Source organism: Danio rerio, chromosome 11 (genome assembly GCF_052040795.2).
Source record: "Danio rerio strain M-AB ecotype USA chromosome 11, GRCz13ab, whole genome shotgun sequence".
In the NCBI taxonomy this organism is placed as follows: Eukaryota; Metazoa; Chordata; class Actinopteri; order Cypriniformes; family Danionidae; genus Danio; species Danio rerio.
In genome coordinates, this window is record NC_141031.1 from 22,262,666 (window position 1) to 22,289,089 (window position 26,424).

The 26,424-nt window shown below is 34.5% G+C and overlaps 1 protein-coding gene and 2 long non-coding RNA genes across 3 annotated transcripts in view; 1 reads left to right on the plus strand and 2 right to left on the minus strand.

Moving 5' to 3' along the window:
- Positions 1 to 19,976, plus strand: part of LOC147841770 (uncharacterized) — a 41,224-nt gene extending 21,248 nt beyond the window's left edge. Inside the window, exon 3 of the long non-coding RNA XR_015502605.1 lies at positions 19,633 to 19,976. This is a non-coding gene — a long non-coding RNA (uncharacterized LOC147841770). The remainder of the gene's footprint in view (positions 1 to 19,632) is intronic.
- The window catches only part of nampt2 (nicotinamide phosphoribosyltransferase 2), a 61,542-nt gene that overhangs the window by 21,532 nt on the left and 13,586 nt on the right, over positions 1 to 26,424 (minus strand). Inside the window, 4 exon segments of the mRNA NM_212668.2 lie at positions 1,584 to 1,714; positions 12,375 to 12,533; positions 25,789 to 25,917; positions 26,071 to 26,174. Coding sequence (NP_997833.2) covers positions 1,584 to 1,714; positions 12,375 to 12,533; positions 25,789 to 25,917; positions 26,071 to 26,174 — 523 coding nt within the window.
- LOC147841771 (uncharacterized) lies at positions 2,117 to 7,783 on the minus strand. Its single transcript, XR_015502590.1, has 2 exons — positions 3,970 to 7,783; positions 2,117 to 3,820 (listed from the first exon to the last, which is right to left on the minus strand). It is a non-coding gene; the product is annotated as an uncharacterized LOC147841771 (long non-coding RNA).

Below are 26,424 nucleotides of genomic sequence, written 5' to 3' on the forward strand. Positions count from 1 at the left end.
ACACACACACACAAACACACACACACACACACACACGCACACGCACACGCACACACACACACACACACACACGCACACACACACACACACACACACACACACACACACACACACACACACACACACACACACACACACACACACACACACAAACGTATCAAAACACATGGAATATAATATGATTGATGCAAAATAAATAAATGAATCTGTTTATTTATTTATTAGCTTAATTGCCTAATTTATTAAATATGTAAATGTAAGCTTATTTTAATGAAGACTAATTTCAATTAATTACTTTTAATTAATTAAAACCAAACTTTGGCTTCAGACAGGGTTTCAAGAAAAAAACTAAAGACTGTCATATATTTTTTTTTACACAATCATAATTTGATTTAGTGTGACAATAGTATATACAATAGTTATATTGTGTTTATATAGCAAAAATTTTAGTAGTCAAATTATAGCAAGCTTTAACTCTGCTATGACATTGTTAGCATGCTTTCAACATGATTTGACGCATTGTTCGCATGTTTCTAACATGATTTAACACTGATAGCAAGCTTTAAGAATGCCACAATTTTGCTGGCATGGATTTAATATGACTTCACTTATTGATAACATGTTGTTAGCATGTTTAATGTATGACAGACTTTCTTCAAATGATTTAATAGGCTAATACTTTAAGCTAGCATGAATTAGTAGTCGTTTCTTCCCTACTTGAAGAAAATGTACAGTAAGTGAAATAATATAGAAATGTTTTTAACATTACTAACTTAATTACTAACTAAATTAAGGGTATATTATTCTTTAAAACACTGATAAAACATCAATCAAAATAAAATGCAAATAAGTAAAAGTCATCTTGTAATAGTAGTTAAGATTGTTTTTGAACATTGCAAATATGCTTCAATCATTATAATTTTTTAAATATGCCTATTTGCCTATTAAATATGTAAATTTGAGCTAATTTTAACTAAGACTTATAATTAATTAACTACTTTTAATTAATTAAAACAAAATTTGGCTTCAGACAGGCTTTCAAGACAAAAACTAAAGACTGACACATATTTTTACACAATCATAATTTCATTTAGCATATGTAACAACAGTATTTACAATAGCTATATTGTGTTTATATAGCAAAAATATGATTAGTCAAATTGAGAACAAAAAACATTCGATGACATACTAAGTTTATAAATACATCTGTTATGCTGAAAGAATATGAAATACATATATTCACCCATTTATTTCACCCCAAATTATTTGTAACCTTAAAGCAGAAAGTTTTACTTGCATTTAATGTATTTAATGCATATAAAATCACTTTTAGGAATGTAATTTGATGCATACACCTTTGACGTTTTTAGATCTTTTCATTACAAGCCAATTTCAATATATTTCATTATAATCAACATAAACAAATGGTTTGAACAAAGTTGAATGAACTTTTGAAATTAATGAATACCAACTAATGACTTATATAATAGCAGAAGGTTGACTTCTACTGTTTAGGATGTTAGCAGGATGTTTTACACGACACTAAATTCTTGATTTTGTGAAATAATCTGTGTGTGCTTTACCTGTGCTCTGCTGCAGGGATGGAGAATCCAGCCATTGGACATCCATAGTATCGCTGTGCCATCAGCAATCCTGCCACTGTGTCTGTGCTGCAGAAGTTCACCAGATGAGCAGCTCCACCAAGCGCTGCTGACTATAACAACAGAAATGAACCGCTGTAACTTCATACCGCAAGACAGGTAAACAGGTTAAAAATAATCACCACCAGTTGATCAATGACTTTCAGAATGGCACAATTTTTTGTATTAGAAGTTCTCTAAATGTTATTTAAAAAAATGTAAATTAGGCATTATTTAATTAGATTTATAAATATTATCATTTTCATACATTTACAGCAGATTCAAAAGTCTGTTCTTATTATTTTAGTCAACGTTTTACACAGAGGATTTTCTCTTTATATCTCTTTATATCACTCTATAATTCAGAAAATGTGAACTGCCTGTAGAATAAAAAGTATACAATAAAAAAAGGCAAAAAAATCTGTGTCTAAGACCTACCAAATACAGATATGAAAAACTTGTGATCATTGGTTTAAGTGCTGGTAAAGTGGAGATTTATGGATCACCTGCAGACATTTTTTTGAAAAATACAGCAAATGTAAAAAATAAAAATAAAAAGTACAAAATAAATGTATTAAAGTCTAAAATCTACAGGCATAAATTGACAACGTGCAAGAACAGAAAATTATAAAGTATTAGAAAGGAGTAACGCCCCGTCAGCTTCAACGCTTCCCATTCACTTTGAATGGGTGACGTTAGGCGTTGACGAACTGCATTGTGGATCGGAAGCATCAGACAATCAGATCACTGTATGCAAATACACCAGCTCAGACAGTGGCCTATTGCTGACTAATTTCAATGGCTGACGCTGCTATAACAATTGCGTCAGCCCCAACTTCAGACATGCCCTCTGTCAAGCGTTGTCGCTGAAGCCCCGTGTGAATGGGCCCTAAGTGTATTTTGAAAAAAAAAATCTTTATATTATACTGAAAAGAAAACACTTATCAAATAAAATTCCTAAAATTGACAGGTGCATAAAAACAAACAAACAAACAAACAAACAAACAAACAAACAAACAAAACAGCAACAAAATTGCAGTAATTTTGCTGCAATCTCATCTGAATATTTTATGTCTGGGCATATTTTCTAACTATTGTAGCTGAATTATAGACAGTGGCTTTTAAGATACAAATCATAAGAGAGACTTTGACGTTGACCTTTGAAGTCAATTGTGTTGTGGTTTGAAGCCAAGACGAGGTTTTCTATATTCCGCTGATTTAACACTCAGGTTATTGACTGCGTCTCAGTTCATTCATTGCAGGGTCACCGTAATCAGAAGGGATTTGCCCTTTAGTGATAGTCAAGGGAAGGCTGCTGCTATGGAAAGTGAACACGTTTGATTCTAAGCAAAATCTTTTTAGCCCCCCTGAGGAGAGCGTCAATATTTGCTTTTCGCTCTACAACAAGGTTAGATATACAGTTGAAGTCAGAATTATTAGCCCCCCTGAATTAATAGCCACCCTGTTTATTTTTTCCTGTTGTCTGTTTAACAGAGCAGATTTTTTCAACACATTTCTAAACATAATAGTTTTAATAACTCATTTCTAATATCTGTTTTTTTAATCTTTGCCATGATGACAGTAAATAATACTGTTACTAATACCATACTGCAATAATACCTTAGTTTCATAAGGTAAACAGATTTCAAATTCAACTTAGTCTTGTCAACATTTTTGAAATTGCTTTTTTTTTTCATTAGGTATTGTTTAAAATGATGCTTTTCACTGGGGGTGTATGAATATATAATTTTTCACTCATATTTAACACAATATTTTAATTCATTCTGTCTAACGTTAGTTATCCGTGTTGTTGTTCTATTGGAATTTTCATTCCAAAATGAAATTGGCAGCTGCGTGACACTAGTAGCATCTAGTGGCTGTTTCCCAAATAGCAACAAAGTGTCGCTTCTTGGTGATTCTATGCTCTTTTTCTGTGGCTCAAGTGATGCCATTTTGTATTTAGCTTATTGTTTGTACGGTAGCTCTGAATGATCAAAACACTTCTCAAAGTGCTTTTTCGGATGTGAAAAGCGCAAAACTTTTGTTAACCCAGTTTGATTTTTTTTTTTTTATGACAGTAAGATTCAATACGATTCACACAATGTGAGGTCGAATACATTTTTTATTGAGATAAAAATTACGGACAAAAAAAAAATGGATTTAGTGTGTAATAACCCTAACTACCTTTTTATAACCCTATATAATATATATATATATATATATATATATATATATATATATATATATATATATATATATATATATATATATATATATATATATATATATATAACCCTAACCTTGCTTTTTTATTAAATATTAAATCCACTTAAAATTTATTTTAAAAAAAATCAATTTTAAGTGGATTTAATATTTAATAAAAAAAGGTTGTCCCCCCAAAAAACGTATAAATTGTGTTGGTTCAACTCATATTAAATAAGTAGTTTGAACAAGCAGCAACAGTAATTATTTGAATGTAGAAATCATACAGGATACACTTGGCTCTAAGACAGAAAGAAAGTCAAATAAAGATCTGAGGTTGTGTCTACGATGGATAAACTGTTCCTTTAAAAGCATTAAAATGTATCACCGCTTGACTCCTGATCAGAAAAGAGTGATGATGGAGATTGAACAGAAACCCTGAGTATCAGAGGCAATAAACTCTGCTTGGCATCATTAATCTCCTCTTGAAGCCGCCATTAATCCAGTCAGCCACAACCAACAAAATACACTGTTCAATATCCTACAGTCCCTAATGAAGACTCCATAGCTTTACACAGCAGGCTTCAGTTTGATGGAGAAGCGCTTCGGGCTTTCAAAGATCGCATACTGATGTTCCTTCACATCCAATTTCTCCTTTCTGTAAAATTCTGCCTGTTTTTTTTTCCTTAACAGAGCCTTGAGTGTGTGTGCGTGTCACACCAAAACATGAAATTTCAGATAACTGGCAGCGATCAAACAGGCTTAAACACTCGCACATGCACAATAGCAAAAATACACTGACAGTTGGCAGAGAAATAAACCATAAACCCAGATATAACATGCTTCTCAATTCGGACAACCAGATGTCCTGTTTTATTTTGTGTTACCGAACACAAGATGTTTTACAGGATATCCCTGAGTATCTACAGAAATCTCTGAGAAACCATGATTCACTTTTAACAGTCAAAAACACAATAATAAAATAAAAATTTAATAAAGCAAATCAATTTTCATTCATTCATTATCATTCATTATCCAACTTCCTCTCTTTATTTATCAGGGGGCGCCAAAGCGGAATGAACCACCAACTTATCCAGCATATGTTTTACACAGCAGATGCCTCTCCAGCTGCAACCCAGTACTGGTACTAAGTAAAAAACTAAGTAAGAAAAGCATTTTTGCAGTGCTTTAGGTGAAAACTGAACTTTCATTTTTAAAGGTGTCATTAAATTAACAAAGATTTTTAGATGTTAGTATTAGTATTGTTCGTTTTTAAGATATCTATAAGCTAGAGTGCTCCAAAACAGTGACAATACTTGTGAAGATACTTAGAAGATATAAAACTGATATCAACATGTAAAGCTTGTGGTTTGTCACTTCCATCCTAAACTGATCAACTGTTTTATTCACATCAACCCAGACTACGATTTCTCATCAAATCTTGACCAATCAAATGCTCTCTAGTATCTGACATGCCCCATCCCCTTCAAGATGCTTCTCATTTGCTTTTCATTTGATGCATAGGCAGAGCGGTGATAAAACAAAATGCGATTGGCTGCTACACTTTGTCCCACACGCTCTTCATGTTTTGGTTAAGATTACGTCTTATATTGAATAACAATGCACATTTCAAAGCCCTTCACAGGACCTTTAACTAAATTTAAAAAAAGCAATTTTCACAGGATATCCTATTATAAATTTAATCTGGAAAAAAGTTTTACTTCTTTTAGTTTGGTTGGATTAAAAGGAGTTTATTACGTCAAAAATATATATTATCAGCCCCCTAAATATTATACTATCTACTGACTACAAAACAACCCCTTTTATCCAATGACTTGCCTGATTTTACTTATGAACTAGTTAAATTGCATTATTATGTAATGTCATCATTGCAAAAGCAAAATAAATTTAATTCTTAAAACTTCTATGCATAAAAATCCATTAAATAACTTCTCTGTTAAAGCGCACAGTCCCACTGATGGGTTGTATATATATATATATATATATATATATATATATATATATATATATATATATATATTTCACACACCTTTTGTAATGGATCATGCTGAGTGCTGATCTATGGCAGCTGCGTCACCGTCTCCAGTTTTAGCTGATGGCGTACTGCTCTCAAAAGGCCACCACAGAGGGGTTACGTCACACCTCATCACAATCTAGAACTCTCACTTTCACGCACAAAGGTCTCCAGCCCCCAGTCAGTCACTAACAGACTCACCGCTTATCACTAGTCACCCAACACCTGAACCCGCCACTGTGTGATATAGATGAAATCTGGCAGAACTGACCTTTACACAGCAGACGCAGCCATTCAACAGCCAAACACACCTCTTTACTCACACAACCCTTCAAACAGCTCCATCCTATGACCAAAACCCACCGGTACCCACCACGCTCACTCAAACACCGCCTTTGAAATCGGCAGAAATCGAGTGTGTGTCGAAAGGTCAGGTCTGATCTCTTTTTGATTAAACCAGAACGCTCTCATCTCATAATGAATCGATTTTCTGCTTTCACTGAGTATGGTCTGATTTCATTTGGCCCTGAAGATTGGAGCATCCTTAAAAACAGACTGAAAGGAGAAAGACCATGTTTGACTTTGAGTAATAAAGAGCAAAAAGTAGACGTTTTAACACCAGAGGCACTTCTGCTTTCATTTTGAAGATATTTCAAAGCTTTTGAGGAGTTTTATTCAGAGTATGCTGTGAATGGATACAGATAAACTTGACCTTTAGTGCAAAATAATTTCATGTTATCAGGTGTTTAGACGTCTATAGAGTCTCTTTTGGTTTTAAAATGGATTAAAGATTTTGTTTTTTAACAACATTAAGGCTGCATATTGGAAAATGTTATATGGAACATTGCAATAATTCGGATTTGTGCGATATACTGTATATTTATAATTTGAATATTATTTCAAGAGATGATTTTGGGAAAAGTTTATAATATTACATCAACCGGGAGTGTTTATGAAGAGTTCAGATGCAAAAGCTGCTATAAGCCACTTCCGCCATATTTCACGACATTGAGCGACTTCTTTAGGCACGTAGTACATGTTCAACAATTATTTTTGCTTCAAATCATCCAAATCCCAGCGTCAGCGCATTCAGAAATTACAGTTTGTTGGCAAAAGTCTCTAAACGCCACTTGCCTTTGACAGGAAAGGCTGCTATGTCTTGAGAACCAATCAGTAGGCGCAAATCGAATCATATGTTTTCAATGTAACGGCGCACTTATAAGCGGCTTTTATAAGGAGACGGTTTTATTTAGTTTGTGATTTAGATTTTAAAAGAAGGAATCGAATGAATTTGATGAGCCTGTCTGACTGTCAATGAATGGCAAATGAAAACGTTCCATACCTCAAAACTCTGTGCATTTTAAGAAAACACAATGTACAGTCGGAAGTGTAACATGCTTTTGTTTTTTTGCTCAGTGATGCTACTTTGAATGAGTCCAATTTTCAATACATCAAACGGCAATTCCATTTAAATGTCGTTTTTCCATCCCACTTGGATGCTATGAGGATAAACGAGTTGAAAAAAGACCAAGACCTTGAGCATAGTGAGGATGAATCACAGCTTTTAAAAGTGTCTGAGAGACATCCCCTTTAGCCCAGTAGGCCAACCTCGTTTTTTGCTAATGTAAGCTTTTTTTTTTAAAGATAAATATAATGTATTAAACTATACATTATTTATATTACTTCATACTGCCTACACGTCTAATACATTTTTTATATGAATGAACAATGAAAATGCAGATATTGATGTTTCTTAATGTTTTACTTTATTTGAATCTACCAAGCTTTGCAATGTTTGTAATGTTTATATTTTAAATCTAAATTCCAAATATCAGAAATGACAAAAGATTGTCAAGATTTAATTAATGTCCATTTTAATGTTATTGATTAATCCACTTACTTAACATATTTTATTCATTCATTTTACTTCTGTGACGTCCCTGGGTTATCACTGGTTAACCTCAGCGGTATGAACTGCCACTTACTTAACAGGTTTATGTATTTTAATTTTAGGGGGTTTGTGTAATGTTTTATGCTTGGTAAAATAATTTCTAATTGCATTTTTTGTGATTTTTCAACTTAATACAATGTCTTGTTCCAATAGGTGGGTTTAGAGGTTTTTGCAACAAAAAAAATGCATGAGTGGTTTTGACGGAAAAGATAATCTGAACTCTTCATATGCACAAAATGTAATGACAAGCTTAAATCAATACAACAGAATAAAGAAATACATGAAATAGAGAGTGCTTTATGTGTTTCTGGAGAGTCTAACAAAATTGAGGTACATAAATTAAATTATCAAATGTAAAATAAAAGTATATACAGTAGACAATAGAGAAGTGAACATACATTGGTCTCATGGTTCGGTTACGATTATCATGCGATTGATTTGGTTCAATTCGATATCTCAGTGCATCATGGTGCATTGACAATGCTTTCCATACACAATTTTATATTTTACTTTACAGCACAACAATTCTTATATTAAAAATTATATATATATATATATATATATATATATATATATATATATATATATATAAACTTATAAATAAATAACTGTCACTTTAAGCTGTATAGAAGTGTCTTGAAAAATATCTATTAAAATATTATTTACTGTTATCATGGCAAAGATAAAATAAATTAGTGATTAGAAATTAGTAATTAAAACTATTATGTTTAAAAATCTGTTGGAAAAAATCTGCTCTCTGGTGAACAGAAATTAGGGGGAAAAAAACAGGGGGGCTAATAATTCTGACTTCAACTGTATATATTATTTGTAATGCAATTTTGTTCTTTAATACAAGCAGTCAGATATATGAACTGCACCTTTAAAATCTCAAGTACATGCACAGAACAACATGAACATTTATAGCACATACACTTATGTAAATATTATCCAGTCCGCTTTCTTTACCGAGTGAGTTCTTACACCCTTATTGCTCAGGCGCTCAACAAAAATTGTTGCAATTGGCTCTGGCGCTGTTTACTGATGAGTGACGTTAAAAAATGGCAGCGGCGATCAAAAGACTGTCCAGCAAACCCACACGCAGTGAATTGTGCAGAGTTTCTGCGTTTTTAAGTAGGTGGGAACGTTTTAATTACTTATGCTCGCCTCCCCTGACATAGTAACATACCGCAATGTATTGCATATGTGATAAATGACGTCAGTATGTAATAACCGTTTATGATCTATTACTTGCCTGATATTGAACTGTCTGCGTCTGCATTGCGGTGCACCGAAGAAACAATTAATTTTGACACCCCTAGTAGTCAGCATTTAAAGTGGATCAAAAAGATTTACCAAAGTTGTCCTAAAACTATTGAACAACCACCATTCTTTTTTCGATCAAATTTTTTGATCCACTTCAAATGTTGACTACTGTACCTACATTGTATAAATAATTACAATTAACATCATGCTATTAAACCCAAACGGTTTAAATTTGCTTTTAATCTTACATAGTCACAAAAAAGAGGGTTATATTTTGCATGCATTCTGCATTCTAGTTAACTATAATGCCAACTCGACATTGCCGATCCTGTAATGTGACTACTGCAGATTTGCACATTGCTATATCAATGCTGAAATGATATGTTGTGCAGCTCTACTCACCATGATAAAAACGATTATGAAAAGCACAATGATTTGCACATCAATAATTACTAACGTGGCATTAGACTTAAACAAAACATGCTAATAGTACTAAGGCAATGTTTTGAATCTCTTACACAGTTACTGGTTGTATTCTCTACACTGTAAAAAAATATCTGTTAATTTACATGTGCATGTGATTTATGGGTGCTTTCTATTTGCATTATAAGACCTTGATCTCTGCTCAGACTACTTTTTATGTTGAAAACTTTACTCTTATATTGAATAAGATTTGCTTTTAATGACATTTTTAGTAGTTTGAAACAACATAGGAAATAATGCTTATAAAAATAAACCCATACAATATATTACCAGACAAGTATTACGTCGCCTGACTGTCAAGATCAATCTTTTAGGCTATGCTATTTTCAGAATAAACAAACTTCATTAAACACTTGCACTGCTCCTGGCATTATTAATTATAAGAAACTTTGGGCTTTGTTACATTTAAGTTAAAACTATTTAATTTGTCAACTGTCAGTTTCATGCCAGGGAATTAATTTAGGTGGATCACTAGTAATTATATTTGTTAAAATTTATTTTAAGATTTCATTATTGGCGTTTCATGTTATTATTACAGGGTATATGCAGGAATCCTAAAGGTAATTTTAATACCTTTGTAAGACTTTTTAAAGATCTTCTCAGAATATTTTAAGACCTCATCGCCACTTCAAGATCTAATCAGTATCAAACCTTTAACTTAATTAACAGTTGTTTATAAACGTGGTTGTTTTCAGCGACACGTTTCCGCCACTGTTTAAACTCGACTTTCTCCAGCCAGAAGTACGCAAACTTGTATTTGCCTATTTTACCTTTGTCTTTTTCGCTCGATGGTTTCGCTACATTGTGGAGAGCATCACATAACCTTCCCACAAATAATTTTTTTTTTTGCAAATTACGTGACATTAACTGGATGGAGAAGCTTGGCCAGACATACCCTGGCCCGAACCAATCGTGTTGATCGATCATGCCGTTGTTAATATTAGGAGAAAAATACAAATATTTAAGCTTTTTTGAAGTCAAACACTTTGGACAGCGCTTGAACAAAATTTAAGGCCTCGTAAAACACGCGACTAAGACTTTTTTTAATACCTTTTAGTGGCCTTAATTTTCTCATAGTAATAACAGTTGATTATACCTATTTACACTAAACCTAAATTGAATCTGCATGCTAACCTGAACCACAAGTACATGTAATGAAGTAACGTTACTCAGAAGTTAAATAAAGTTGTGCATTAACATGGACACTTTATATAAAGTTTAACCTTAACCAGTTTCAGTAATTGAACTACATTAACTTATAATATTATTATAATATTATATTATAATAGCATATTAACTATCAGTGTACATTGCCAGTTCATGTTAACTCCGTTTTAATAAATAATATTAACAGACACTAATTTTAAAGTCCAAATGAAATCAAAATGTACAATGTTCATTTTGCTAGCACACAAGTCTTAATGGTAGTCTTAAGGGTAACAATTAATCTGAAACCCCCTAAGAATGTAAAATAAAGCTATACAAAGTAATTATTTAATGAGTACGAATCATGACCTTCTGAATATTATTATCAACAATTAATGCACCAAAAAAAAAAAAGAAAATGTAAAAACGCACAGTGCAAACTTCATTACTATCAATTAATCTGTGCAACAATAATTATAAGTTGATTCACTTCATAAAAGTTTTATCTGATAATATTAAATCAAAATCTGACCATTTGCTGCATCTCTGGATTGGCAGTCCTTCTCTGAAATTATGCTCAGGCTTGACCTGAAATATGCTGAGCCATACAAATTTTAAATTCACAAGGACTGTAGCTAGTTAACATTGGAATTAATTTTAAATAAGATTAATTAATTCTTTATGAGTAAAAACTACAGGAACACACTTGGATTTGCTCCATCTATTATTAATAGCTAGTTTCTTGTTAATAATAACTCGAACTAATTATTATATTTTTAGGATATTTCAAAGCTTTGGAGGAGTTTTATTCATAGTGTGAATGGATACAATAAACCTGACCTTTAGTACAGAATAATTTCATGTTTTCAAGAAGTTTTATTTATTTATTTTTTTTTAGATTTCTATGGAGTCTCTTTTGGTCGTAAAATGCATGAAAGATTGTGTTTTTGTAAGTATCAATCCCTCATCATGATAAAAACAGTAATAAAAGCACAAAGATTTGCACATCAATAACTACTATCGGGGCGTCAGGCTTAAACAAAACATGCTCATGTCAGTTTGATGGCTTGTCCTGAATTATGCTGAGCTGTGCAAATTTCCAGTTAATGTGGACTGTAGTTAACATTGAAATGAACTTTAAATAAGATTAATAAATGTGTTATAAGTAATCGATGTAGGAGGAACAATATTGGAGTTGCTCCATTTATTATTGTTAGTTTTTTTATTTTTTATTTTTGTTAATAATAGATTTAACTAATTATCCGTATTTTTTGCATCCAATGTTTATTTTTGTATTAACTTTATTTCATTTTGTACTTGTTTGTTTGTTTAGACTTTATTAATCCCAAAGGGAAATGCACGTCACAGCAGAGCTCTCCATACTATAAGATAAATAAAATAAATTACATACATAAAAAACAATAATATTAATAAAATTACCTTCATACTGCCCACCTTAGTTTCGAACAAAGTGTAGACACTAGTTCATATCTACAGTATTAATGCTAATACAATTCAGCATAATTCATTTAGTATGACTTTGGCTTTACAATCAGATTACTGTTAGTAAAAATTATTTTATTATGTATATAGCTAACAACAAACACCACTGTCCTGAACAGGAAGTGAATTTATTGATCTATGTCCACTGTACCTCCTGTGAAGACACTCCTCTGTAGCCGAAATCGTGCAGTTTGAGGTCCAGACTCTCCAGGTTCCCTGACGTGGCCTTCAGGTGCTTGGCCAGAATCTTTTTGAACTCCCTGGAGATTGTTGCCACGGTGATGGGATACCACATTTGGACCAGCATCGTCTGCGAGCACAGAGTGTACACACAAATCACACAGACGTCAGAGGAGACTAAAGATGGCTCACAATTGTCATGACCCCCCTTTCCCAACTAAAACCCATCAAGACTGTTTTATTTGTGAAGCTGGCACACTGATCTGTGCCTTCTCAGGTTCTACACCATTTGGGGTCTGTGATGTTGACAACAATATTGACCATATTGAAAATACTGATCGCATTGTTGATCAAATATGGAAGATATTGACCTCACTTTGGAGAGAAGCCTTTGCTAAATGACTAAATTTAAAATACTTGTGAGAAAAATCACATTTTCTTAAGGGGGAGGGGGTTTGGCGGGGTTCAAAAATTACTCAATGACGTCTATATTACTTTGACTTAGACCAGGGATGTCAAACTCAATTCCTGGAAGGCTGCAGCTCTGCACAGTTTACTTCCAACCCTAATTAAACACACCCGATCAAACTAATTGAGTTCCTCAGGCTTGTTTAAAACCTACAGGTAAGTGTGTTGGAGCAGAGTTGGAACTAAACTGTGCAGGGCTCCGTCCCTCCAGGAATAGAGTTTGACATCCCTGACTTGGACTATGTCCACACTAGTCCAAATACATCTAAAAACTCTCTGCATCCAACTCTATCATTTTCAATAGTTTCCAAAATAAATACATAAACTACTTTAAAATACTTTTCATATTGTGCAAGCATTAAGGCGTGTATTTACTTTGGAACTTAACAATTATATGTCTTGGAAAAGCATCAATACTTAATTTTTTTTGGGCTTTGAGGAGTTGTTGCTGCGAGTAACACATGAGCATAAAGTTGTAAATACAAATGAAAATATAGACTAGAAGATATGCCAAAAAAAAAAAAAAAAAAACATTCCACGTCCTTTAAAGAAAAGCAAGTATTCACAATCCACAAAGCAACAGGGTTTGTCTTATTTAGAGAGTCTTTTAAAAAAGATAAGTTTTCCTTTCCTAAAAATGCTGTGTGGATGCAAGGCCAAATGGAGAGAGAAAAAAAGAATTAGTGAGAAAATTACTTGAACAGATGCTTTTATCAAACAACATACAAAAAAAAGAGAAATCACTGAGTGCCAGTAATGTATCATACAACTAGGGCTGTACAATTAATCGAAATCGAATCACAATTAGAAGTGTTACGATTAGTTACCTGTAGGGTTGTAACAATATACCGGTATGACGGTTTACCACGATTTGAACGTGCACGATTATCATACCATGAACAATTGCATATCAACGGTTTTAACCCTTAAAGACCGAGACAGCCGTCCGCGGCTAAAAATAAGTATTGCTCTTAAATGTTTAATAACTTTTGATCCGCTGATCCGATTCATACAATTCAAAGATTGGCATAAAGAAGAGCATCTCAGCTTTCCAGTACTGTATCACATAACATTTGCGGACTTTCAGAGGCTCCGGAATCAGTGCGGTTACGTCATCAACATTTGACAACGCTGATTTGACAAAGAAACGCTCGTCACTGTGTCTCCGGACAAATCAGACATGATACATTGATGCATTGTCCCTCCTCCATGCCCAGATTGGTTCAAACTCGCTATATCACAACCAATAAGCATAGGTTTCACTTTTGTTTGTGGACCAAGCTTTTTGAACAACACGGAATGAGAGATAGGCTGTACATTTATGCGCGGCTAAATAAAACGCAAAAAAAAAGTTTTGCATGAAATAATTCTCATACTAAGTACTTTTGCATGCACAGCAGCACAGAAACATGACAAAACAGTGACACAGCAAAGACGAACTGCTGCTCTTGCTGTATTCAAAAGACGCAAATGAAGATGCAGCTGTTTGTCTGCATTGCAGACAACCATATCCATATCCATAGACAACCATATCCTTGCTGGCACATAAAACCTAGGGATGTTCCATATTGAATCTAGTTTCGTTATGTAACTATTTATAGTATAGTAAATATTTATATCTATTTTTTACTGAGGATTTGCACCATGTTTATTTGGACTTTATTTGGACTTTGACACATTATTTATTATTTTCTTATTTTTATTTGTTCATTGTAAGTGGTGTTGTTTATAGTAACTAAAAATATATTATTTGGAAAAAGTCAAATTTGCTTCACTGTTCTATTATTTTGTAACATACCGTATACCGCGAAACCGTCAAACCGTGGTATTGTTTTAGACGATTATCATACCGTGAAAAATTCATACCGTTACAACCCTAGTTACCTGATATCTGTGATACGGAACATATGTGTATTATTTAATTCCCCCCCACCCAGAGCAGAAGCGTGACTTTGTGTGACAATCTTACTAGCCAATTGAGTGAGCACACTTTCGTTCTGTCCAATAAGTATTTCACAACTGAACTATGTTGAACACCCACAATAATATAAAAAAAGAAAACAAACAGGATAGTGCGGACCATTGGGATGATGATGCTTCAGAAACATTAATAGACTAATTAACATCAAAGAAAAACAGTAATTGGTAATATGAGAATATTTTGGTTTCAAAGTCACAGACAGAACAAAAACAGGTAATTATTAAGAGCTGTCACAGAATTGCTGTCACGGATTGACTTGAGCTTGACTACAAAATTAAATCGCAAATCAATTTGCAATTTCTGTTTTAAAATAATAATAATAATAAAAAATAAAAATCGCAATTAGATATTTTCCCAAATCGCACAGCCCTACATACAAGCAATAATACGGTACAATACTATAACATCAAGTTTCAATTGTATACCAAGTACAATGCAATGCTGTAAGAACAGCGTGACTGCTTGTGCCAGAGGTGGGACCAAGTCATTGTTTGGCAAGTCACAAGTAAGTCTCAATTCATTGCCCTCAAGTCCCGAGTCAAGTCCCGAGTCAAGACAGGCAAGTCCCGAGTCAAGTCCCGAGTCAAAGGCAACAAGTCTCAAGTCAAGTCCAAAGTCCTGCAGTTTGATTTTCGAGTCTTTTCGAGTCTTTTTAACAGAAAAATAAAATATATACAGATTAGGTATGGTTGTAAGATCTGTATTAATTAAACAAACCTTTTTTATGAAAGAACATTGCTCAGATATATAAAAATACAAATGCAATTTTCTGAAAAAGTACTGAACAGTGCTGCGTCTCGTCTTCACAGCATAATGCACAAGAACGAGTTCCACCAAAAAAAGACTCCATTTTGCCTCACATCACACAGAAATTGCAGGTCTACTGCTGTCTAATTCATTAAGTTTAGTTGTGCTATGTTATGTCTTCAGTGATCAACTTGTGATTAACCAAAATTACATAACCTCAATGTGGTAGCAGTAGACCAACTCCTGTATATGCTGCAAAGTTAAATTGAGTGAAATTAGAATTTTGTCAATTGAATCTCGTGTGTGCTAAAGAGATGGAGTTGCAAATCCGTCTAGCAGCAATGTAAAATGGTAGCACATATTGTTAATGAAGTAGGCTACTTCATACAAACAATAACGTTGTTTTCTTCACATAGCGTTGAAGAGCTTTGCTCTCTACCTTGTGTGATGCTCGTGTGATTTCCTCTGTTTGTGGACAAAACTGATTGCGGCTTCTCAAATATACGCTGCTCACGCGCAAATTTTCTCTCGCTCTCAAATATGCACTGCTCACACACAAATTTTCTTGAGCGCTCTCAGAGATTATATGCAGACTCACAATTTGTGTCGTGTTCCCTCTTCCTTTCATGCTTTTTGATATGATTCATATTGCTGCACTGTTTAATAACAATACCCAAAATACTAAAATAGACTTACATATTAAATGTTTAATCTAATAAACCATAACATTTTTGGTTGTTTTATATGATGAGATATTTTCAGTTTCAAACACTTAAAGACAGAGAATAGACCAGTGGTGCCCCCCTGAAAATTTGCTTAGGGGGGGCCAGAAGAGGCCAGCTACGTCAGTGGCACCAATCAATCCACAATAATTTATTGGCTGCTATTTATTTATTGAAATATTGCATTGTATTGCATTTATGCAAGTAGATTTAAATAAATAATGTCAACAGCAAAATCATATCGGGGTGGCTAGAGTTTACACAGGGGAAACACCCCTTGTAAAGGGGTTTACACCACTATAAGGCACCCCTGGAATAGATGTTGGATGTAAAGAATACATTTTATTTTAAAAGCATTTAAGCAAAAACTAATGCAAGCGGAAATGTAACTGTGATAAAATAAGGAAACACTTGATAAGGTATTATAGCCTACTGTACTATTCACTCTTCAAATAAATCTCACTATCAATCTCATTTTATCATGGCAGCTAAAATAAAGTAAACTAGTGTCTGCTGGCTTCCACTTTGCTGATGAGATTGTGGAGGACATTTTCCATGTCATCCTCTTCATTTTGAGGAAAGCTGTTCCACAGGGCCCCTGAACACGTATATTGGCATATACTGTGTTTTGAACAGTAGCCTACTACAGTAAAGAACTTCAATTGATCAGTTGTGGTAATACTATAGTTGCTATGGTAACACAAGTGTAATATAAACAAATTACCCAGTGCTGTATTATTTTACAATATAGGGTATTTTATACTACAAATCACTACACTTTACTGTAGTAAAACTACACTTTGTATTTTATCTGTTCACTATTGTTAATACTACTATAATAAGTATAATACAAGTATACAACAAGTATAATTCTCAAAAACACTAGAATTTATTAAAGAATTTACCTTAACCTTTTAGTTTTTTGTGTATTGTTAATAAATAGTAAAGCAAGAAAGAAACCATATCAACATTCTTGGAATAACCCTTCGCTAAGCCTCGCCCTCCTTAGTTACTGTTGCTACGCCTGTCAAGCTTTCATGCCTGGCACATCTATTACAGTGTGTATGCGCTGGTGTCAGACATTCCCAAGGATTTATTAGTCATTTTTGACAAACAGGTGAGATATCTGAGAAAGCCAGACAAAAGAGGACTGCAGTATACATTACAGGGGTATATTCACAACATAATAGCAACTGATTAGAGAATAATTTTATCAAAATTGAAGCAAGGTTAGCCTAGCAACCTCATACGCTGAACATTCAACAGCATAGTTCATGCACAGCAGGAGAGGTGAAATTATAAAATAATCTAATAACCTAAGAAACTGATAGATTTGTGCCGAATATTAGCATCATTGACCCATAACAGTGTACAGTACCTATTACTGTCAGCATGTTTGTGTGCTCTTTATCCAGTTTTTATTCAAATTTGCAGTTAAGTGGAAGAAAAAAAATTGAAATGCAAATCAAAGTATAAATAACAGAAGTGAACAAATAGATATTTCCTACCAGCAAATATTAGTGTATGTATTTATATGCGTTACAATGGCGAGGGTTTAAACTAAGCAGTGCTCATAATATCGAGTGGAAAAAAAGAAAAAGACCGCTGGTAAACATAACCTGCTTTTTTTTTTTTTCTTTATAAGAACACAGTTTAGATCTGTTTAGGATAAGAGGAGTGTGAGTTATTGCCACCTATCACTGAATGTGAATATCGAAAACAAAACCAACTTAGCTGTTAACTCCTTTACCGCCCCTCACACAGCTTGATCCACGCTGGCATTTCTCCTCTTGGGCTTTAGGTTTTGAAAAGGGAAAAATCCCACCACCCAGTCCAAACTTTTAGGATAGCGGGTGTCAGATTTGCACAATCCAATAATTGCGCAACGATTTGGCTTGTTTCCCTCGCTCGAAAGCTTGACAGAGCCCCTGTCCGTAGCCACGATTGGTAAGCCGCGATTGGTGGGTGGCGGTTTTTGGGCGTGGCTTAGCGAAGGGTCAGTTTAAAAGGAGGATCCCGTGAGAGCAAAAGCACTAAAGGTATGAGACGCCATCGTAAACAAAAGTCAAGCGAACGCAAAGAGACTGAATGCACGAGCGAGAGAGAGAGAGAGAGAGAGGTGTATGTTGTATGTGAGAGAGAGAGAGAGACAGAGTATTGGCACGCGAGTATTGGCTCGATCTCAAATTCAAATTCTCTCTGCGTTCGCTTGTCCACTCCGGCGCCTCATAGTAGTCACGTTGGATACTGTCGAATCAAAACAATCTACCGTGCTTTGATTGGATGTCATGCCGAAAGCGCGCATGCTGTCACACACACACGCGCGCATGCTGTCACACACACACGCACACATAAACGGGGAGAGAGAGAGAGCGGTCCATGTCAACATACTTTTTTATCTTTGGGCTTTTCATGGGAAGCAGCAAGTCTTTACAAGTCAATAGGGGCAAGTCCTAGTCAAAGTCCGAGTCATTTATGTTCAAGTCCAAGTCGAGTTGCAAGTCTTTTTATATTTTGTCAAGTCGAGTCTAAAGTCATCAAATTCATGACTCGAGTCTGACTCGAGTCCCAAGTCACATGACTCGAGTCCACACCTCTGGCTTGTGCTGTAAGCTCATTCCACCGCTGTGTAGTTGAGACAGCAAAGGGTCTGGAAAAAGACTTTATATTTCATTGTGATGGCACATCATGCTAAATAATGAAACGAATACTGTATAATATTCCTGTTGTTCAAATGTCAGAGAATGGTCCTTTTAACCTCATGGTACTGAATTTCCAGAGAATACACAAACTTATAAAAGTGAATTTTTGAATAAAAGAATGTCAAATGAATGGGGAAATATAATAGAAATAGAAATTCTCTGTAAATTTAAAGGGTTAATTCACCCAAAAATAAAAAAATCCCTTATTAGTTTCTCACCTTCATGTTATTTAATCTTCAAAAGACCTTCATTCATCTTCAGAACACAAATTAAGATGAATTTGTATTTGTTATGATTACTGTTGAACGCTTGAGGTCACATAGAATGTTTTGACAATGTTTTAGGCTCCTTTTCGGAACATCTTTGAACATCTTGAGACCATTGCTGTCTAGAGGATGAGAGAGCTCCTGGATTTAATCTAAAATAAATTAATGTTTGTTCTGAAGATGAATGCAGATCTAAGGGTATTGGTAATAAATAACAGATTAAAAATTTTTGTGTGAACAACCCTTTAAATCATGGTTAATGAACACACAGCTTGCTGTTCTTGCAGAATAAAGACAGGCCTCCCAGCAGCATGATGCAAAGCGGAGGTCTGCTGTGTATAAGGCCCCGTTTACACTAGTGCGTATTAGTTTTAAAACGGCGTTTTAGAATGAAAACGATCCGCGTCCACACTCGCGTTTTACCCAGCGTTTCTGAACTGCTCTCCGTCCACACCAAAACGCTGAAAACGCACATCACGTGACCACACACACACACTTTGGCAATCGCTGGAGCCCATCTACCCAGATGAGAGCTCTGCTAGTCGGACTTCTCATCAAGCATCTCCCGCTGGATCTAATCTCACTATATTTATTAAACGTGATATTTCATTCATCTTGTTGTCTTTATCTAACGACATATTCCCTGACTTTGGTCACTGGAATCTATTACTTGTTCTCAGGTAACGTTTCCCCATCCACACTGAGACGGAGCTGCAGCGTTTTAGAATGAAAACGGCCTCTCCAGCGTTTTCGAAACGCTCCGTTTTCGGCGCTCAAGAACTCCGGCGTAGTGTGGACGGATGGCGTAACCGTAGCAAAACTTATGCGTTTTCAAACTAAAACGCATTAGTGTAAACGGGGCCTCAGTGTGGATGGGGAAAGACGGAGATATCTGAAAACGGAGGCGGGGCTGCAGACATTCGCCTCTCTGATTGGGGCTTTTCCTCAATATTAAGTAGCCTAACACACAGTTCAGTCCTGAATCTTCTCCGTGTAAGTTCAGACTTCGCAAGTTTGATCAAGGCTGCATCTCTTCTTCTCAGTTTGATATGGAAAAGCAGACTTTACCGAGGACACGGGTAAATCTTCAAAGGGAACAGTGTACTTTATAACTTCATTCACATCACCTTGGCTACGTTGTTTCACTTTCTCAACAATAAAATGTAAACTTGATATAAGGAACTGCCTATTTTTATTTTAATATTAACAACTAAACAGACAGCAGAAATGTTGAGGCGTCGTGCTGCATGAGAGTCATCTTCACTGTGTGCATATTTATAACAAAACGGAGCCGATAACAACTGCCTCCTTTCAATTTCAGTGAAAATACGAAACACACCCTCTCTTTTGCTGAATATCAGTTTTAATAATCGATAATGGCCATTATAAAAGTATAACATACAATAAGTTTATACATTATAGGAAATAAAGGCAAGCGATCAGTCAATATACAGAATGTAGGCTACGTGCTTACATTAATCATTAACTTATCTTTGCGCTCAGCCAAAACACGTTACCTGAGAACAAGTAATAGATTCCAGTGACCAAAGTCAGGGAATATGTTGTTAGATAAAGACAACAAGATGAATGAAATATCACGTTTAATAAATATAGTGAGATTAGATCCAGCGGGAGATGCTTGATGAGAAGTCCGACTAGCAGAGCTCTCATCTGGGTAGATGGGCTCCAGCGATTGCCAAAGTGTGTGTGTGTGGTCACGTGATGTGCGTTTTCAGCGTTTTGGTGTGGACGGAGAGCAGTTCAGAAACGCTGGGTAAAACGCGAGTGTGGACGCGGATCGTTTTCATTCTAAAACGCCGTTTTAAAACTAATACGCACTAGTGTAAACGGGGCCTGAGACGGAGCTGCAGCGTTTTAGAATGAAAACGGCCTCTCCAGCGTTTTCGAAACGCTCCGTTTTCGGCGCTCAAGAACTCCGGCGTAGTGTGGACGGATGGCGTAACCGTAGCAAAACTTATGCGTTTTCAAACTAAAACGCATTAGTGTAAACGGGGCCTAAGACTGAAGGGCTTCATTCTGTGAGAACAACTGATTGTATGTTCATTATTCCACTTATAACATAGCTAATTGCCACAAAGCTAACTGATTAGACACAAAATATGAGTATGTGATATTAATTTAATCGGTTATTATCTGAGAATAACATTGTAATGTTGTGACTGACCAATCATAGTCAAGAATTTCAAAGAGCTGCGTAATAATTATACATGATGATAATTAATAAAATAGTAAAATAATGCCCATCACTGATCGTAAGCATGGATCTTCAGGCCTGGAAGCAAAATAGTGAAATGATTAAAAGCCATTGTTTGAATCTGTAGAGCTGTAGGCCAGACCTAATGACCTCATGTCCTCACTGACCCTAACGGCCAGTCCAAATCTCCCCTGGTTATTCGGTTCAACATCAACATGCTGGAAATCAAAGCCCTGAACAACAGGACGGCAGAATCATCCAATATGAAGTGCCAGAGTGTCAGCTTTACCGGCTATGCTGACAGTGAGACATTCATGGGGGCTTTGTGTTACTGTTAAGATTGTTGGAGCCAAAAAAAATAATACGTCTAATAGAGTCTGTAGTTCAAACTTTTTTGAACTTGTGTAGTGCCTTAAACATACAAACGTGAAATACGCATGGATTGCATGATCATAAACAGCTAGGTTACTTCCTTAAAAGGACCAATGGCCCTGTGAAAAGGCCCTCCGTGAAGAGAATCAGTCATTTAGTTTGGTTTAAACTGACTATTTAAGTAACATCTCCTTCACACAAGGTCCTTCATGGTTGATTAAATGCTGGTTGGAATTTGCCCTTAGACTCCGCTAGTATTAAAAAACCAAAACAAGTGTCTGTAAAAGAGGTCTCTCATGAGATTGCATTTATGGTCACAAAAATACAGTACAAACATTAATACTGTGAAGTACTATTGCCTTTTAAAATAACACTCTTCTCTTTTTGTATATATATAAAATGTTATTTATTCTTGTGATTATATATATATATATATATATATATATATATATATATATATATATATATATATATATATATAGTATTTTTGCAAGTCTTCAATATTACATTATCTTTCAGAAATAATTACAATATGTTAATTTGCTGCACAAAAAAAGAAAAAGATCACAAAAGATTTCTACTATTATCATTAAAATTTGTAAGTTATTTTAGTTTGTTTTTTTTGTGTTGTGATCAGCTTTTCTCATTCCACCTCTGTAAAGCAGAGAGAGGAAGGTCTGGAAAGCAAGTTGGTTATTCATTGTTGTGAAACAAAGTAATGAAAAATAATTTAGAAGTAGGGATGCTTATTTTGGTTGATTTTACCAACCGGCAACCACCACTCGTTAACAGAATATAAACCATTAACTGGTTAAATTAAAATCAAATTATTATTTCATTTAAAAATTTGACATGTCTATTTTGTGTCTGACACAATAAATATTACATTTTAAAATACTGATATGTGAACATATGAAAAACAGAACATATCAACAGAGCATCTTCACGCATGTTTTTCACTTAAAGGGGTGGTCCAGAATGTAATTTTAAGGCTTGGTTGTGTTTATAAGATGCAAAGCAATGTGTGCTCATGTTTTACTTGAAGGAAATCATGTTATTTTTTCATAAATCTCAAATAAAGCACAAGATATGGGATGCGACCTGTGTGAGCCTTGATTTATTTTTCTGCTGCTACACGAGTTAGGTGAGCTCTCCTGTATTTTTTTAAGCTGAACGCGTTACACGTCTTTCATATATCTGGAATGCAGGTGTAAGTAATATGAATCATCCACATATCTTTGCAACTTTATTATCTGAGATGTAAAACGCATGGAAAAGCTGCCAAAAGAGAATCAATGCAAAGTTGTTTGTTCACACAGCTACATTACACATCAACTAAAGTTTAAAATATGATCGATACAATGACAATATAATGTCGTAGTGGACTACCCCTTTAAATTACTAAATTTAGATTACTAATTTAGATTACAAAATGAAAACACTGACTGAATCCTTTTAAAAAACGGGCATAGGCTTTTATTTTAAAAAAAAAAAATGTTTTATCTTCCACTAAATAAAAATAGCAGGCAACCTTAAATTGACAGCTCCACTGAAAATACGCATTTAATTAATGCTCCACTGTAAATATCATATCATAAACCTCTGTCAACACTTTTAATACATGTCTTTATTTTAAAGATTATGTCTTGAGTGTCTGGTTTTTCCTTAGAGCTTGTGTGCTTTTATTTCCTCTCTCACTTGTTGTTTATGTGCGCGCGATGCGTGTGATGAAAGACAACGACAAGGCTCATATGGTGACTTTTTGTAATAGATTACTGTTGCATTAATTTGCATACATGTTCTATATGCTGTATAATGAAAGCCTCAGGTGCGGAGTAATCATTATGCAAAAATCAAAACCATCTTTGGATTTGTTTGATTCGTAGATTATGTAGGCTATTTTAAAAAATTATATTTTATAAGAACTATAAATAACTAATTTTCCAAATGGAAAAAGGGTTGGCTTGTTGGTTGTACCGGAGCACGCTCTAATAGAGAGACAATCCAGACACTATGACTTGTGGCTGGCTTGTTTTCAAAGCAGCGCACATTTCAGAAAGTTTTATTTTGCATCTTCGCTCTCCAATTGTGCAGATGAACAAGTGTTTATAACACTGATCCAGGACAGAGGCAATTAGCATTAGCTCTGGTTTGACATCAACTCGACTGTGTCAAACTGTTACCACCAATATTCTTCTTTCATATTGCTTCTTTGGCAAAATATGTCTGTAGGTGCGTGTGGTTGCACATGTTACCATTTCGCGAGTTAACAAATATTAATTGCACATTTTTGCAGCCAATTAAAACAAATAAAAATAATATTTTCAATCATTTAACTGATATCATTATTCGGGTGAAAACGCACCCTTTTGGTTAAAGGTGAATCAGTTATTTTGAGCATCCTAATTTAGATGCCATGACAGATTATTAAGGTTCTCTTATGAACAGAAAACTAACAACAGCGGCATCGGAAAAATCATTTTGTAACATTAGAAATGCCTCAATGCAATGTTACTGAATGAAAGTTATATATAACAGTAGAATAGTAACTGTTATATTTATTCATGGTAGTCGTGTGTTTCAAGATGCAGACAAACTCACAGAATCACTGGTACATCTTTCAGCCTGGTTAGATCAATGCTGTTTACAGTTGAACATCTCTAAAACCGTGTATATTTTTTTTCCAATGGTAGGCTACGTGTAGTACCAGATGTATTTGTATCAGGGGAAAGATTACAAGTTGTATCTGAGTATAAGTACCTTAGAGTTTTAATAGATTCAAAACTATCATTTCATCTCAGTCAGGTTTGTAACCGGGTCAGATTCAGTTTAGCAAATTTTAGATTTATTCGTGATCAGATGTTATCACTCCATGATCATTTCCCACATCACTTATTGTTTAACCACTTGGTCCCAAGCCAGCATCACTACTCTGAAGCCACTTAAATCTTTATACAAACAATCCATAAAAACCCTTGATAAGAAATCAGTTCAATATCACCATTGTTTAAAATTAAAGAAATACAACCTGCCTAGTTGGGAAAATTTTATTACATATGTACATATCTGTTTAATGTTTAAGACTTTACATAACCCGACTTCACCATTAAATCAGTTTGTAAATATTAGAACGACTGCTCACCGAACTACAAGAGGGATGACAGAGGGGACTGCATTATTCCTCTCAAAAAAAGTAAATTCAGTCAATCTGTGTTTTCAGTGAGAGCTGCTAGGTAATGGAACTCCATCCCACCAACAATTAGAAGATCATGCACTTTTTTTTTTTTTTTTTTCAGTCTCATGTTAGAAATTGGTTATTAACAAATCAGCATTGTCAGCATTAGTACTGTATTCTAGACACATTTGTACTGTTGTCTTTGGCTTTTTGTCCTCTGCTGCCATCAGTCTGTTCTTTTTTTTCTTTTCTTTTTTTCTTTTCTTTACTTTTTTAACTGTATTTTTTATGAAAGTATATTTAATGTTTAATGGTGTGCTTCTATTTTAGGTGTGACTTTTTAACATTCTGTAAAGGGTCTACGGATGAAAAATAGCCATTCTTGGCTAATTCTGGCACATTTTACAGTGATTTTTATTAATGTGCATTGACCCTGTAAACAAATAAACTAAACTTAAAAAAAAAAAAAAAAGTATACATTTCTTAAAGTGAACACAAAGATCTTAAACATCTTAAACAACACCACATTTTTGAACAGTAGTGTAAATATTATTTCTTACGCATTGGTGTATTTGTCTTTTTAAACTAAAATAAAATAAATTGAATACAACATTTAAAAAAATAAAACCTAACTAAAGTTGGAAATGACTACATCTTTTACAATCGTTGACATACAATGGCTACCCTTTCAGTAAAACATTTAGCAAGACATAAAAATGAAAGAGCACAAGTGATACCTCAATGTAATTGGTGAGCCAGAAGAAATCTGCATCCGTGTTCTCCACTGTGAAAAGAACGTTCCCTCTGGGAATGATCTTCCCCTCTGGAACTGCTTTGATACGGATTGGAAGACGGCCATCATATTTCTGACAACACAATTAGGAAAGGGGAAGGCAGGTGGTCGTTATCTCCATGCACATTCATCTCCGGAACAAAGTAAAAGACTTCAAAGTCATGTAATGGTGAAAAGTCAAAAAAAAAGAAAAAGAAAAAAAAGAAACATTGACTTTGATATGCACCTCTAAAACTTTCCTCCATCCCTCTTCGTCGAACACCGCCTGTTTAAAGTGCATCTGATAAAACACTTTTGCCTCCTGAATCTTTTCCTCTGTAATGACTGGACCTGCAAAATATTTACAGAAAGCAATAAGCACACATGAAAGATAGAATATATGTACATAAAATTTATGCACAATGTCCAATATTTGGAATGAAGTGAAACTTTCTTGGTAGTTATATATAAAAAAGTTGACATGACTGCTTTCAAGAAGTGCAATATGGTGCAATACCAGAATAACACTTAAAATTCAATGAAATATTCATTGTATAAAGAGTGGGTACAAATGGTGTGGCTGGAAAGCAACTTTAAATCA